At 49.7% G+C, this 16,242-nt stretch overlaps 1 protein-coding gene across 1 annotated transcript; it reads right to left on the bottom strand.

Annotated features, from left to right (window-relative positions):
• Positions 1-845: 845 nt before the first annotated feature.
• LOC120023049 (early nodulin-75-like) lies at positions 846-13,367 on the bottom strand. Its single transcript, XM_038966995.1, has 2 exons — positions 12,651-13,367; positions 846-2,132 (listed from the first exon to the last, which is right to left on the bottom strand). The coding sequence occupies exons 1-2, from the start codon at positions 13,365-13,367 to the stop codon at positions 846-848; spliced, it is 2,004 nt and encodes a 667-aa protein (XP_038822923.1).
• Positions 13,368-16,242: the final 2,875 nt, after the last annotated feature.

Genomic DNA, 16,242 nt, shown 5'->3' with positions numbered 1-16,242 from the left:
TCATCAGGGCTTTGTGGCAGCATCACAAATAGCACCCTATTACCTATGTAGTGCACTAGCTGGGGCCTGATCAAAAGTAGTGCACTAAATAGGGAATAGGGTCTATTTTGGACGCATCCTATCCCCACCGCCTCTCCTTGCCTCTTCTTCACACGGCTCCTACCTCTGTCGCCACTGAATGACAATGAAGGAGGTGGGCATAATGTAAGTTTGAACTTCCTCTTTAGGACCCCTTCAGAATTCATTAGAAGCTTCAGCCAACACTTCATTATTAAGACGTCTCTGTCTCCCTCTCTCTCCTTTTCTCTCTTAGTGTGTGTGATACGTGGCTGTGTCAGAGTAATTAACAACTGCCGTGGCTGCTGCCGTGGTTGACGCTGCAGTGTCACCAACATTTACCCACTTCCCTACCACGGCCGCGTCTGACAGTCATCACTTGTCTAAGTGGCAGAGTGGTTGGGAGGGAGGCGTGGGAGGAAGTAGGGGGGATGTTTGAAAGCTGAGTAAGGTGATGGTTTGGGAGGGAGGTGATGGGTGGGTGGGGAGGGAGGTGGGGGAGAGGAAGGAGATATGGGAGGGAGGTGATGGGGGATGGAGGGAGGTGAGTGAGGGGGGAGGTGATGGGTGGGGAGGAAGGTGATGGTGAGGGGGGGAGGAGGGAGGTGAGTGAGGGGGGAAGGTGATGGGTAGGGAGGAAGGTGATGGTGAGGGAGGTGATGGTGAGGGGGGAAGGTGATGGGTGGGGAGGAAGGTGATGGTGGGGAGGAAGGTGATGGGTGGGGAGGAAGGTGATGGTGAGGGAGGTGGTGATGGTGAGGGGGGAAGGTGAGGGGTAAGGAGGAAGGTTATGGTGAGGAGGAATGTGATGGTGAGGGGGGAGGTGATGGTGAGGGAGGAAGGTGATGGTGGGGAGGAAGGTGATGGTGAGGGAGGAAGGTGATGGTGAGGAGGAAGGTGAGGATGGAGGTGATGGGTGAGGAGGAAGGTGATGGTGAGGAGGAATGTGATGGTAAGGGGGAGGTGATGGGTGGGGAGGAAGGTGATGGTGAGGAGGAATGTGATGGTAAGGGGGAGGTGATGGGTGGGGAGGAAGGTGATGGTGAGGAGGAAGGTGATGGTGAGGAGGAATGTGATGGTGAGGGGGGAGGTGATGGGTGGGGAGGAAGGTGATGGTGGAGAGGAATGTGATGGTGAGGGGGGAGGTGATGGGTGGGGAGGAAGGTGATGGTAAGGAGTGAGGGGGGAGGTGATGGGTGGGGAGGAAGGTGATGGTGAGGGGGGGAGGAGGGAGGTGAGTGAGGGGGGAAGGTGATGGGTGGGGAGGAAGGTGATGGTGAGGGAGGTGATGGTGAGGGGGGAAGGTGATGGGTGGGGAGGAAGGTGATGGTGAGGGAGGTGATGGTGAGGGGGGAAGGTGATGGGTGGGGAGGAAGGTGATGGTGGGGAGGAAGGTGATGGGTGGGGAGGAAGGTGATGGTGAGGGAGGTGATGGTGAGGGGGGAAGGTGATGGGTGAGGAGGAAGGTTATGGTGAGGAGGAATGTGATGGTGAGGGGGGAGGTGATGGTGAGGGAGGAAGGTGATGGTGGGGAGGAAGGTGATGGTGAGGGAGGAAGGTGATGGTGAGGAGGAAGGTGATGGTGAGGATGGAGGTGATGGGTGAGGAGGAAGGTGATGGTGAGGAGGAATGTGATGGTAAGGGGGAGGTGATGGGTGGGGAGGAAGGTGATGGTGAGGAGGAATGTGAGGGTAAGGGGGAGGTGATGGGTGGGGAGGAAGGTGATGGTGAGGAGGAATGTGATGGTGAGGGGGGAGGTGATGGGTGGGGAGGAAGGTGATGTGGGGAGGAAGGTGATGGTGGAGAGGAATGTGATAGTGAGGGGGGAGGTGAAGGGTGGGGAGGAAGGTATGGTGAGGAGGAATGTGATGGTAGGGGGGAGGTGATGGGTGGGGAGGAAGGTGATGGTAAGGAGGGAAGGAGGGAGGTGAGTGAGGAGGAAGGTGATGGTGAGGAGGAAGGTGATGGTGAGGAGGGAGGTGAGTGAGGTGGGTGGGGAAGAAGGTGATGTTGAGGGAGGAAGGTGATGTTGAGGGAGGAAGGTGATTGTGAGGGGGAAGGTGATGGTGAGGGAGCTAATGGTGAGGGGGGAGGTGATGGTGAGGGGGGAAGGTGATGGTGAGGAGGAAGGTGATGGTGAGGGGGGAAGGTGATGGTGAGGGGGGAGGGTGATGGTGAGGGAAGAAGGTGATGGTGGGGAGGAAGGTGATGGTGAGGGGGGAATGTGATGGTGAGGGAGGTGATGGTGAGGGAGGAAGGTGATGGTGGGAAGGGAGGTGATGGTGATGGGGGAAGGTGATGTGAGGAGGGAGGTGATGGTGAGGGAGGTGATGGTGGGGAGGGAGGTGATGGTGAGGGGGGGAATGTGATGGTGAGGAGGGAGGTGATGGTGAGGGAGGAAGGTGATGGTGAGCGAGGAAGGAAGGTGATGGTGGGGAGGAAGGAGGGAGGTGATGGTGAGAAGGGAGGTGATGGTGAGGAGGATGATGATGGTGGGGAAGGTGGTGATGGTGAGGGAAAAAGGTAATGGTGAGGAAGTAGGGGGGTGATGGTGGGGAGTAAGGAGGGAGGTGATGGTGAGGAGGAAGTTTATAGTGAGTGAGGAAGGTGATGGTGAGGAGGAAGGTGATGGTGAGGAGGAAGGTGATGGTGAGGAGGGAGGTGATGGTGAGGAGGAAGGTGATGGTGAGGAGGAAGTTTATAGTGAGTGAGGAAGGTGATGGTGAGGAGGAAGGTGATGGTGAGGAGGAAGGTGATGGTGAGGAGGGAGGTGATGGTGAGGAGGAAGGTGATGGTGAGGAGGAAGTTTATAGTGAGTGAGGAAGGTGATGGTGAGGAGGAAGGTGATGGTGAGGAGGAAGGTGATGGTGAGGAGGGAGGTGATGGTGAGGAGGAAGGTGATGGTGAGGAGGAAGGTGATGGGAAGGAGGAAGGTGATGGTGAGGGAGGAAGGTGATGGTGAGGGGGGGAATGTGATGGTGAGGAGGGAGGTGATGGTGAGGGAGGAAGGTGATGGTGGGGAGGGAGGTGATGGTGAGGGAGGAAGGAAGGTGATGGTGGGGAGGAAGGAGGGAGGTGATGGTGAGGAGGATGATGATGGTGGGGAAGGTGGTGATGGTGAGGGAAAAAGGTAATGGTGAGGAAGTAGGGGGGTGATGGTGGGGAGGAAGGTGATGGTGAGGGAGGTGATGGTGAGGAGGAAGGTGATGGTGAGGAGGAAGTTTATAGTGAGTGAGGAAGGTGATGGTGAGGAGGGAGGTGATGGTGAGGAGGAAGGTGATGGTGAGGAGGAAGTTTATAGTGAGTGAGGAAGGTGATGGTGAGGAGGAAGGTGATGGTGAGGAGGGAGGTGATGGTGAGGAGGAAGGTGATGGTGAGGAGGAAGGTGATGGGAAGGAGGAAGGTGATGGTGAGGGAGGAAGGTGATGGTGAGGGGGGAATGTGATCAGTGGTGGAAAAGTACCCAATTATCATACTTGAGTAAAAGTAAAGAGACCTAAATAGAAAATGACAAGTAAATGTATTAAGCAAACCAGGTGGCACCATTATCTTGTTTTTATTTTATGTACGGATAGCCAGGCTCATACTCCAACACTCAGACATCATTTACAAACGAAGCATGTGTTTAGTGAGTCCGTCAGATCAGACGCAGTAGGGATGACCAGGGTAGTTCTCTTGATTTTTTATTTTATATTTAACCTTCATTTAACAAGACAAGTCAGTTAAAAACAAATTCTTATTTACAATGACGGCCTACCACGGTCAAACCTGGACGACGCTGGGCCAATTGTGCGACACCCTGTGGGACTCCCAATCACGGCCGGATGTGATACAGCCTGGATTTTGATAAGTGTGTGAATTGGACAATTTTCCTGTCTTGCTAAGCATTCAAAATGTAACGAGTACTTTGGGTGTCAGGGAAATTGTATGGAGTAAAATGTACATTATTTTCTTTAGGAATGTAGTGAAGTAAAAGTATGAATAGTAAAGTACAGATACCCCAAACAACTACCTAAGTAGTAATTTAAAGTATTGTTACACCACTGTAGGTGATGGTGGGTGGTGACAGAGGTGATGGGTATGGAGAGATGTGATGGGTGGGGAGGAAGGGAGGTGATGAGTGGGGAGGAAGGTGGGGAAGGAGATGATGGGTGGGGAGGAAGGGAGGTGGTGAGTGGAGAGGGACATGGGCAAGGAGGTGATGAGTGGGGAGGAAGGGAGGTGGGGAGGGACGTGGGGAAGGAGGTGATGAGTGGAGTGGGAAGTTGGGAAGGAGGTGATGAGTGGGGAGGAAGGGAGGTGATGAGTGGGGAATGAAGTGGGGAAGGAGGTGATGAGTAGGGAGGAAGGGAGGGGATGAGTGGGGAGAGAGGGAGGTAATGAGTGGGGAGGGAAGTGGGGAAGGAGGTGATGAGTGGGGAGGAAGGGAGGTGATGAGTGGGGAGGGGAGAGGGGAAGGAGGTGATGGGTGGGGATGAAGGGAGGTGATGAGTGGGGAGGGAAGTGGGGAAGGAGGTGAGGGGTGGGGAGGAAGGGAGGTGATGAGTGGGAAGGGAAGTGGGAAGGAGGTGATGAGTGGGGAGAGAGGGAGGTGATGAGTGGGGAGTGAAGTGGGGAAGGTGATGGGTGGGGAGGAAGGGAGGTGATGAGTGGGGAGGGAAGTGGGAAGGAGGTGATGAGTGGGGAGGAAGGGAGGTGATGAGTGGGGAGGGAAGTGGGGAAGGAGGTGATGGGTGGGGAGGAAGGGAGGTGATGAGTGGGGAGGGAAGTGGGAAGGAGGTGATGAGTGGGGAGGAAGGGAGGGGATGAGTGGGGAGGGAGGGAGGTTATGAGTGGGGAGGGAAGTGGGGAAGGAGGTGATGGGGGGGGAGGAAGGGAGGGGATGAGTGGGGAGGGGAGAGGGGAAGGAGGTGATGGGTGGGGATGAAGGGAGGTGATGAGTGGGGAGGGAAGTGGGGAAGGAGGTGAGGGGTGGGGAGGAAGGGAGGTGATGAGTGGGAAGGGAAGTGGGAAGGAGGTGATGAGTGGGGAGAGAGGGAGGTGATGAGTGGGGAGTGAAGTGGGGAAGGTGATGGGTGGGGAGGAAGGGAGGTGATGAGTGGGGAGGGAAGTGGGAAGGAGGTGATGAGTGGGGAGGAAGGGAGGTGATGAGTGGGGAGGGAAGTGGGGAAGGAGGGGAGGGGTGGGGAGGAAGGGAGGTGATGAGTGGGGAGGGAAGTGGGAAGGAGGTGATGAGTGGGGAGGAAGGGAGGGGATGAGTGGGGAGGGAGGGAGGTTATGAGTGGGGAGGGAAGTGGGGAAGGAGGTGATGGGTGGGGAGGAAGGGAGGTGATGAGTGGGGAGGGAAGTGGGAAGGTGATGAGTGGGGAGGAAGGGAGGTGATGAGTGGGGAGGAAGGGAGGGGATGAGTGGGGAGGGAGGGAGGTTATGAGTGGGGAGGGAAGTGGGGAAGGAGGTGATGGTTGGGGAGGGAGAGGGGTGGGTGGGAAAGGAGGTGAGTGTGGTGGTATGCAATGAGGGGTTTAGTGCAGGGTTGAAGTTTCAAATTGAATTGGCCACACCCCACAGTATGTCGCTTTTGAGTTTGAGTGGCAGGAACTAGAATTTAATTAAGTGCAATTCAAAGATATTCCACTCAGTCATAGAACCTGAGAGTGTCATTGAATCTGACAGGTCACACTTTCAGATACCAAAGAATATATAACTTTTCTCTGGAAACAATGTTCATATACTGTTTAAAACGTAGTGCTTAGAATTGCCAATTACACTGAGTGTACAAAACATCTTCCCATGAAATAGACTGACCAGGTGAATCCACATGAAAGCTATGATCTCTTACTGATGTCACTTGTTAAATCCACTTCAATCAGTGTAGATGAAGGGGAGGAGACAGGTTAAAGAAGGATTTGTAAGCCTTGAGACAATTGAGACATCGCTTATGTATGTGTGCTATTCAGAGGGTGAATGGGAAAGACAAAATATTTAAGTGCCTTTGAACTAGGAATGGTAGTATGTGCCAGGCGCACTGGTTTGTGTCAAGAACTGCAAAGCTGCTGGGTTTTTCACACTCAACAGTTTCCTGTGTGTATCAAGAATCCAAAGGACAATCCACCATCCAAAGGACATCCAGTCAACTTGACACAACCGTGGGAAGCACTGGAGTCAACATGGGACAGCATCCCTGTGGAACGCTTTCAACCCCATGTAGAGTCCATGCCCCGACGGATTTAGGCTCTTTTCTGAGGGCAAAGGGGGGGGGGGGGGGGGGGGGGGGTGTATTTCCAGCAATCATTTCATTTGTTTGGCTTGTTTTTGAAGGCTTTAGGGTCAACTTGGGTCAACTTGAGGGTTAAATGTATTCTGGGCAATTCAGTATTTTCCCCATATTTAACAACATTTAAGTGATTTCATTGAAATATAATAACTTAGAATATTAGCATACAGGTTTTTCTTTCTTTGATCATTCATTTTTCAACAGTTTGTCCTGAAAATCATTTGTTTTAACAATATTTTATATACATGTATATAACAACATGTTTGATGCTTTATGTACAAGATCTATACAAATATACACTACACCTATTATAGAATAGAAGAGGCATTTTAATTTCACCGAACTCAGTTACATTTCCTTTCATTTCAATTCAAATTACAATTCTGCATCCTGTTTACTAATTCAACTCAAATTCAATTGTTGAATTTAATGAGGCATTCTCAATTAAATTCTGAATTGAGCCCAACCCTGGTGTGGGGGTTGGGTGAGCAAGTAGGGAAGGAGGCAGGAATAAAGAAGGAGGGGACTTTAAGCACAGACAGCTCCAGTCAGGCAGCCTGCCACATGCTGATGAACATGTCTTTTTGATGAACGCTAAGCCCACTCAAAGCTGCTGCCAGGGCTAAATCAAATTAAAGGTAGAGTCAGCTAAATAACATTGCCACGAGCAGCACTGCCGATATTGCTGTGAGCGAGATGCAAGACTTCACTCCCACACAGTCACACACAGTATCTGCGCATGAGTATGGGTTTGCTTCACGCTGTTAGAGTGTGGTAGATACAGAACCAAAACAGTGGGGGAGTTTAGCCTCGTGCTTCAACACTCTTAGTTGTTGCAGAATTTGATCCACTACGCTGTTTACTTTGTGCGCCTACGACATATTGCTGAGTCTACCTTTAATGCCTTTCAGTTTGGACGGAAGATTCCACTTTGGCACTTTCCTCTTGGAGTCCTCATTCTTTTTATCCCTTGGGGATCACAGGCTACAGAGGAGACAACACTTTTCTTTATGCCCTGTCCCCTGAACTTCTACAGCCAATGCTGAAACCCAAAACAAATAGAAAACAGACAAACACAGCTCTAAAAGACAACAAAATAAAGAAAATAAGAACTTAATATATATGTATACCACCCCCTTTCCAAAGAAATATTTATTTTCCGGTTGCGGTTGCTTTCTCTCCGCCGCCGTTTCACCCAAAACAGAAATTAAGCATGTATCTACATTTTATCGTCTGGTATCGCCTTTGAAAATTGCAGGTAGTGGAGTGTTTAACATTCTCTTGTCAAGCGTCCCCCTGCTGAGACAATAAATGCCTGTCCAGTTTTGCTCACAGCAGCAGCGGCAGATTAGAAACAGCAGGAGGATGCTGTAGTGTGAACACAATACCGATAAGGATGCATGTCTTAGCCCCCAATGCCAAGCCTGGATTCTCCCAATGTTTTCGAATATTTACACACAGAATCACAAATGTACCTTACATGCATTGAAAGTGCCACCCCACCCACTTCAAATCAGGGGTATAGTTTTGGTGTTTTGTCTTTTGGGAGATGGTTTGTTTTTGTGGAAGGGAAGGAGGGGTGGGAGGGGAGGGGTAGTGGGACAGATGAAGGTAAATCAGAACACATAAATAGTGAAATGTCTGTTTCTTTTCATCAGAAATACTGGTGGAGAGAGATAGGTGTGGACAATTGCGGCAGTGAAGCTTTAATCTCGGTATTTCTTTTGAGCGTTACAATGCAGATAGTGACCGTAGGGCAGGGGTCAGCAACTAATCACCAGGAATTCAGCTAAAAATGTGTTCAATTTAGGAAATCTGTTCCCATGTATTCCCATGAATATAAAAATGCAACTGTGTTTGTTATTCGTAGCTTATGCCTGGCCATACCATAACCCTACCGCCACCATTGGGCGCTCTGTTCCCAACGCTGACATCAGCAAACCACTTGCCCACACTACGTGCCATCTGCCTGGTACAGTTGAAATCGGGATTCATCCGTGAAGAGCACACTTCTCCAGCGTGCCAGTGGCCATCGGAGGTGAGCGTTTGCCCAGTGAAGTCAGTTACAAAGCAAACTGCAGTCCGGTCAAGACCCTGGCAGGGACGACAAGCACGCAGATGAGCTTCCCTGAAAAAGTTTCTGACGGCGCAGAAATTCTTTGGTTGCGCAAAACTTTTTTTTGTGGTATCCTTTTTTGTGGTATCCAAATGGCAGTTACAGTCTTGTCCCATTGCTGCAACTTCCCTACGGACTCGGGAGAGGTGAAGGTCGAGAGCCATGCGTCCATCCGAAACACAACCCTGCCAAACTGCACTGCTTCTTGACACACTGCTCGCTTAACCCGGATGCAGTGCCTTAGGCTGCTGCGCCACTCAGGAGGCTGTCCGGGTGGCTGGTCTCAGACGATCCTGCAGGGAAATAAGCTGGATGTGGAGGTCCTGGGCTGGCTATCTGGCAACAGCTCTGGTGGACATTCCTGCAGTCAGCATGCCAGTTACACGCTCCCTCAAAACTTGAGACATTTGTGGCATTCTGTTGTGTGACAAATGCCTTTTCATTGTCCCCAGCATAAGGTGCACCTGTGCAATGATCATGCTGTTTAATAAGCTTCTTGATATGCCACACCTGTCAGGCGGATGGATTATCTTGGCAAAGGAGAAATGCTCACTTAAAGGGATGTAAACAAATTTGTGCACAACATTTGAGAGAAATAAGCTTTTAATTTGTGGGATATTTAATTTCAGCTCATGAAACATGGGACCAACACTTTACATGTTGCGTTTATATTTTTGTTCAATATAGTTGCCTACCCCTGCTGTAGAGACTCGGCTGTATGAGTTGCTGAATAGGTGTTGAGCTCACCAGAGCCCTTGACACACACAATCAAATCAGCTTTGATATCTACAACAAACATAAACTTAACTTTTGCCCAAATGTATACATACAGTATCTACTATACATGTTCAGTACAGAAAGACAGAGAGAGAGATGGAGAGAGAGACAGAGACAGAAAGAGACGCCCCTTGAAATTAGCGGATTCGGCGATATCAACCAAACTAATTGCTGACAGGTGTATAAAATCGAGCACACAGCCATGCAATCTCCAGACAAACATTGGCAGTAAAATGGCCTTACTGATGAGCTCAGTGACTTTCAATGTGGCACCATAATAGGATGCAACAAGTCACTTTCCAACAAGTCACTTCGTCACATTTCTGCCCTGCTAGAACTGCCCGGTCAACTGTAAGTGCTGTTATTGTGAAGTGGAAACGTCTAGGAGCAACAGCGGCTTGGACGCGAGGTGGTAGGCCACACAAGGACACAGAACTGGACCACCGAGTGCTGAAGCGTGTAGCATGTAAAAATTATCTGTCCTCAGTTCCAACACTCACTACCGAGTTCCAAACTGCCTCTGGAAGCAACGAGTTTCCATGGCCAAGCAGCCTCACACAAGCCTAAGATCAACATGCACAATGCCAAGCATCGGCTCGAGTGGTGTAAAGCTCGCTGCCATTGAGCAGTGGAAACGCGTTCTCTGGAGTGATGAATCACGCTTCACCATCTGGCAGTCCAACAGACAAATCTGTGTTTGGCGGATGCTAGAACCCTACCTGCCCGAATGCATAATGCCAACTGTAAAGTTTGGTGGAGGAGGAATAATGGTCTGGGGATGTTTTTCATGGTTCCGGCTTGGCCCCTTAGTTCCAGTAAAGAGAAATCTTAATGCTATAGCATACAATGACAATCTTGACAATTCTTTGCTTCCAACTTTGTGGCAACAGTTTGGGGAACGCCCTTTCCTGTTTCAGCATAACAATGCCCCCATGCACAAAGCGAGGTCCATACAGAAAGGGTTTGTTGAGATCGGTGTGAAAGAACTTTACTGGGCTGCACAGAGCCCTAACCTGAACCCCAAAGAATTGTGGGATGCATTGTGGAATGCCCAACATCAGTGCCCGACCTTACGAATGCTCATGGCTGGATGAAAGCATGTCCCCGCAGCATCGTTCCAACATTTAGTGGAAAGCCTTCCGAGAAGTGTGGAGGGTGTTATAGCAACAAAAATGCCCATGATTTTGGAATTAGTTGTTCGACGCCCAGGTGTCCACATACTTTTGGTCAGGTAGTTTGTTACGTTTCGTGTGGTATGTATTAATTTGTGGATGTCCATCATCCATATCGTATGATAGATACGTTAGGAATTGCAATTCGTACTATATGTTACGAATTTGCAAAATGTATATGTTACAAATTCCAATTTGTTGTTGCTAACATTAGCTATGTGGCTAACGTTAGTTAGGCTAGGGGTTACGGTTAGGAGTTAGGTTAAAGGGTTTTCACTTTATTAAGTAACCTTCTGTCTTATGTAACCATAACTAACCTAATATTTCATACTAATTGGAGTGCCCCGGATCTACGTTTACTATGTTAAGTCAGGCTCTGTTCCATTGAAATAATAAAACCCTTCACTCGTATGAAAAATATTCTAATTCACCCAGGTCTTCTCCTAGTAGGGTGGAATTGTTTCTTTCATCTTATAAAATGCAACCTGACATTGCCTCAAAGTTACAACCCTTTGGTTTTATATTTTTAAAAATAGTGTAAATTGTCTGAAAGCTGGGATCCTAGAGAGATAAAGTGTTATTGAGTTTTATAAGACTCTGTCCGTCTAAACCTGTATTACATCCAGATCATGGCCTGGTGCTTCAGGAGGGACAAGAGGTGGTTATACTACTGCTGGGAGCTAGTCATGCTTCAACATGTATCCATCGTTTGTGTCCTCAGCCTCAGCCCAGAGAGCAGGTAGTCACCCATCTGCAGTCAGGCACTGGATAAAAACAGAGTCAATCAATGTCCGCAGTCAGCACAGCAAAACATTGGGATGTGCCCTGTGCCTGGCCTGGCCGTGAGCGTTAGAGAGGGAACAGGTGGTTGTGTTATGGTTAAGTGTCGTCCCCTCCACCCCTCCCCCTGCTCTCCAGGCCCCCTCTATGTGCCATCATTATGTGCTACTGCCCCCTACTGAGGAGCGATGGCTGTGCGCACCACACGGTTGTGTCGCAATCATATATCCTTCCTTTCTCCCAAAGTGTGCACTTGTTCACTTCCCTTCATGGATTTGTAAGGACATTACTGATATATGGAAACTCCCTCTAGACTATACCTACACCAATCCAATGCTTTTACATTTGTGGGGAGTAGTAAACAAGTGCACACTTCAGGAGGAAGGAGAGCTTATTGGGGCACACCCAGGTTCTGGGAAGGGAGAAGGTAGGCAGGGGAGCACTTACTCCCTCCCTCAGAGCGCCCGGACCGGGTTGAGAGGATCGATCCCACCACCATGTAACCATGAGCCCCCGCAGGCCCACAAAACAAACAGAGACATCTTCCTCGGTTTGTGTGTCACAGTTTGTATGTGTGTGTGTGTGTTTGATGGACGGAGAGAGGAAAGCAGGGGTCTAAGGAAAGTTAACGGGAGATAAATAGAGAAGGACTGCAGTTTCCCCTCAACAGAAACACCTGGTGCTGAGTTGTGTATGTGTGTATAAAACTCCTACTAGCACTGACTTTACTGATGACAACTCTGAGGAAACATGTACTTACTTTATGACTGATGTGTGGTTGTCTCACCCAGCTATCTTAAGATGAATGCACTTATTGTAGGTTGCTCTGGATAAGAGTGTCTGCTACAAAATAATGTACGGGCTGTGCGGAGGGAGAGGAGATGAGAGGTCTGTATGGGCTGTGTGGAGGAGGGTGAGGAGAGGTCTGTACGGAGGGAGAGGAGAGGTCTGTACGGAGGAGGGAGAGGAGAGGTCTGTACGGAGGAGGGTGGGGAGAGGTCTGTACGGAGGAGGGTGAGGAGAGATCTGTACGGAGGAGGGTGAGGAGAGATCTGTACAGAGGGAGAGATCTGTACGGAGGAGGGAGAGGAGAGGTCTGTACGGAGGAGGGAGAGGAGAGGTCTGTACGGAGGAGGGAGAGGAGAGGTCTGTACGGAGGAGGGAGAGGAGAGGTCTGTACGGAGGAGGGAGAGGAGAGGTCTGTACGGAGGAGGGAGAGGAGAGGTCTGTACGGAGGAGGGAGAGGAGAAGTCTGTACGGAGGATGGAGAGGAGAGGTCTGTACGGAGGAGGGTGGGGAGAGGTCTGTACGGAGGAGGGAGAGGTCTGTACGGAGGAGGGTGAGGAGAGATCTGTACAGAGGGAGAGGTCTGTACGGAGGAGGGAGAGGAGAGGTCTGTACGGAGGAGGGAGAGGTCTGTACGGAGGAGGGTGAGGAGAGGTCTGTACGGAGGAGGGAGAGGAGAGGTCTGTACGGAGGAGGGTGAGGAGAGGCCTGTACGGAGGGAGAGGTCTGTACGGGCTGTGCGGAGGAGGGTGGGGAGAGGTCTGTACGGGCTGTGCGGAGGAGGGAGAGGAGAGGTCTGTACGGGCTGTGCGGAGGAGGGAGGAGAGGTCTGTACGGGCTGTGCGGAGGAGGGAGAGGAGAGGTCTGTACGGGCTGTGCGGAGGAGGGAGGAGAGGTCTGTACGGGCTGTGCGGAGGAGGGAGAGGACATGAGAGGTCTGTACGGGCTGAGCGGAGGACACGTGGTGAGGTCTGTACGGGCTGAGCGGAGGAGACATGGTGAGGTCTGTACGGGCTGAGCGGAGGAAACATTGTGAGGTCTGTACGGGCTGAGCGGAGGAGACATGGTGAGGTCTGTACGGGCTGAGCGGAGGAGACATGGTGAGGTCTGTACGGGCTGAGCGGAGGAGACATGGTGAGGTCTGTACGGGCTGAGCGGAGGAAACATGGTGAGGTCTGTACGGGCTGAGCGGAGGAGACATGGTGAGGTCTGTACGGGCTGAGCGGAGGAGACATGGTGAGGTCTGTACGGGCTGAGCGGAGGAGACATGGTGAGGTCTGTACGGGCTGAGCGGAGGAGACATGGTGAGGTCTGTACGGGCTGAGCGGAGGAAACATGGTGAGGTCTGTACGGGCTGAGCGGAGGAGACATGGTGAGGTCTGTACGGGCTGAGCGGAGGAGACATGGTGAGGTCTGTACGGGCTGAGCGGAGGAGACATGGTGAGGTCTGTACGGGCTGAGCGGAGGAGACATGGTGAGGTGGACAATCTATATAAACAAATACAGTTCAGGTGACAAAAGTTTTGACGTTTTTGGAAACAAGCAGAGGTTGCACTTTCAAAGTAAGAAGATGGTAGTACACTGAACTATTATTATCAGGTGAGGTGGATGTATTTTTTTTATCAATATTAAATCATACGCCAAGTGAACTAAACATTAAGAACACCTAATATCGCATTGCACCCACTTTTGCCCACAGAACAGCCTCAATGTTGGGGCATGGACTCTACAAGGTGTCGAAAGCGTTTCACAGGGATTCTGGCCCATGTTGACTCGAATGCTTCCCACAGTTGTGTCAAGTTGGCTGGTAGTGTATCTCTACTCTGAATAGCTCATTCCATTTCATCCCACAGATGCTCAATTGGATTGAGATCTGGTGACTGGGCAAGCCACTGCGGTACATTTAATTCAATGTCATGTTTGTGGATTCATTCCTGGCCAATCCTAGCCTTGTGGCATGGGGCATTATCTTGCTGAAAAAAAGTGTATTTCCAGATGGATAGACTGCTGCAATAAAGGGATGCACCTGATTGGAAATGATGTTCAGATATCCTGTGGCATTCAACTTTTATCAAGGGGCCCAATGTGTGCCATGAAAACACAACCTACACCACAACCAGCCTGCAATTTTGACACGCAGCATGATGGCTGCATGTACTCCATACCCTAGTCCTCTCATCAGCATCGAACAGCACTAAGTGGTATTCATCAGACCAGGCAATGTTTTTCCAATTCTCCAGTATTGTTCCTTAGCCCAATGCAACCACAGTTTCTTGTTTTTTGCTGAAAGAAGTTCAACTCTAAGGTCATTGATTGCCATACCCCATTCTTTCATGGGTCGTTGGGCACCAATGTTGTACTGAACTGTCAGTTGACTAAGTGTAGCCCGTCTGTTGCTCCGCACAATTCATGTCAGCCTCCTTTGTCCCCATTCATCAATTAACCATTTTCGACCACTGGCCTGCAGTTGGCAGGATGTCCTTTGAGTGGTGGACCATTCTTGATACACACAGGAAACTGTTGAGTGTGAAAACCTCAGCAGCGTTGCAGTTCTCGACAATCAAACCTGTGCGCCTGGCACCTACTACCATACCCTGTTCAAAGGCACTTCAATCTTTTGTCTTGCCTATTCACCCTCTGAATGGCAAACACAATCCATTTCTCAATCGTTTCAAGGCTTAAAAATCCTTCTTTAACCGGGCTCTTCCCCTTCATCTACACTGATTGAAGTGGATTTAAGTGACATCAATAAGGGATCTTAGCGTTCACCTGGATTCACCTGGTCAGTCTGTCATGGAAAGAGCAGGTGTTCCTAAGGTTTTGTCCAAAGTGTGACCACGTCAAACCAAAAAAGAAGAGGGTATTCTTGATCAGTAATACAGGTACTATTCCACACGGACTTGTCTTTTGAAACATTGGGCAGAAAAGTAGCCTTTGGAAAACACAGAAAATACAACGGTAAAATAGTTAACTTTATCAGTAATACAGAGGCACGAATGACTAATCCATGTCTGACCATCTCTTTTCACCAAATGTGAACAGAATGACCGTTAATCTCTAATCTCCTCACATTAATCCACATTAGTCTCTTGACCCAGAGTACTGTTCGCCCCAGTTTCTAGTCACAAAAGTTAGACACAGTCGGCCTAATTTGGGATGGTTTCCCGCAAATCATGTCACTTAATTTGCAGTCCTGCACATCAGCCATAATTAGTTCCCTATGAAGCTGTGGCCACCTGGCCTGGGGTCCGACCCACCGGGGGAGGAGAGGGGGAGAAAGGGGAGGAGGAAGAGGAGTGGATAAGCAAAAGGGGGAGACTACGGGAGGGAATGGGTGAAGCTAGGAGGGAAGAGGAGAGTGAGGGGGAGGGATGGGAGGAGGAGAGAGAGGAGGGATGGGAGGAGAGAGAAGGGATGGGGTACGAGCCGTCAGCCCCTTGTACATGACCATGTCAGACACACGGCCAAACTGGAGACCGATGCTTCACATTCACATCAGCCTTAACAGCTGGATGACATAACAGATTCTTCTCCATTATAGGGCAGAGGAGGAAGACGATCAGTTTTCATTTATTCTTGTGTTGAATATGGAAACTATGCAAGGCAAACTATTTAGGAAACCAAGTGTACTGTATGTGTGGGATGACAGTGGCATAGATTAACTTTTCCCCTAGTGCAGTGGTTCCCAAACGTGTTATAGTCCTGTACCCCTTCAAACATTCAACCTCCAGCTGCTTACCCCCTCTAGCGCTAGCGCACTTTCAAATGTTATTTTTGTCCATCATTGTAAGCCTGCCACACACACACACTATACGATACATTTATTAAACATAACAATGAGTGTGAGTTGTCGTCATAACCTGGCTAGTGGGAAGTTAAAAAGAGCTCTTATAGGACCAGGGCACAAAGAGTAATATAATAATAATCAATAATTTTGCTCTTTATTTAACCATCTTATACATAAAACCTTATTTCTTAATCAAAAATTGTGAATAACTCACCACAGGTTAATGAGAAGGGTGTGCTTGAAAGGATGCACATAACTCTGCAATGTTGGGTTGTATTGGAGAGAGTCTCAGTCTTAAATCATTTTCCACACACAGTCTGGGCCTGTGTTTAGTTCCCATGCCAGTGAGGGAAGAGAATCCACTCTCACATAGGTACGTGGTTGCAAAGGGCAGCAGTGTTTCAACAGCACGATGTGCCAAGGTAGGATACTCTGAGCGCAGCCCTATCCAGAAATCTGGCAGTGGCTTCTGATTAAATTAAATTTTCACAGC

Source organism: Salvelinus namaycush, chromosome 28 (assembly GCF_016432855.1).
Source record: "Salvelinus namaycush isolate Seneca chromosome 28, SaNama_1.0, whole genome shotgun sequence".
NCBI lineage: Eukaryota > Metazoa > Chordata > Actinopteri > Salmoniformes > Salmonidae > Salvelinus > Salvelinus namaycush.
This window is presented reverse-complemented; position numbering and strand designations above follow the sequence as displayed.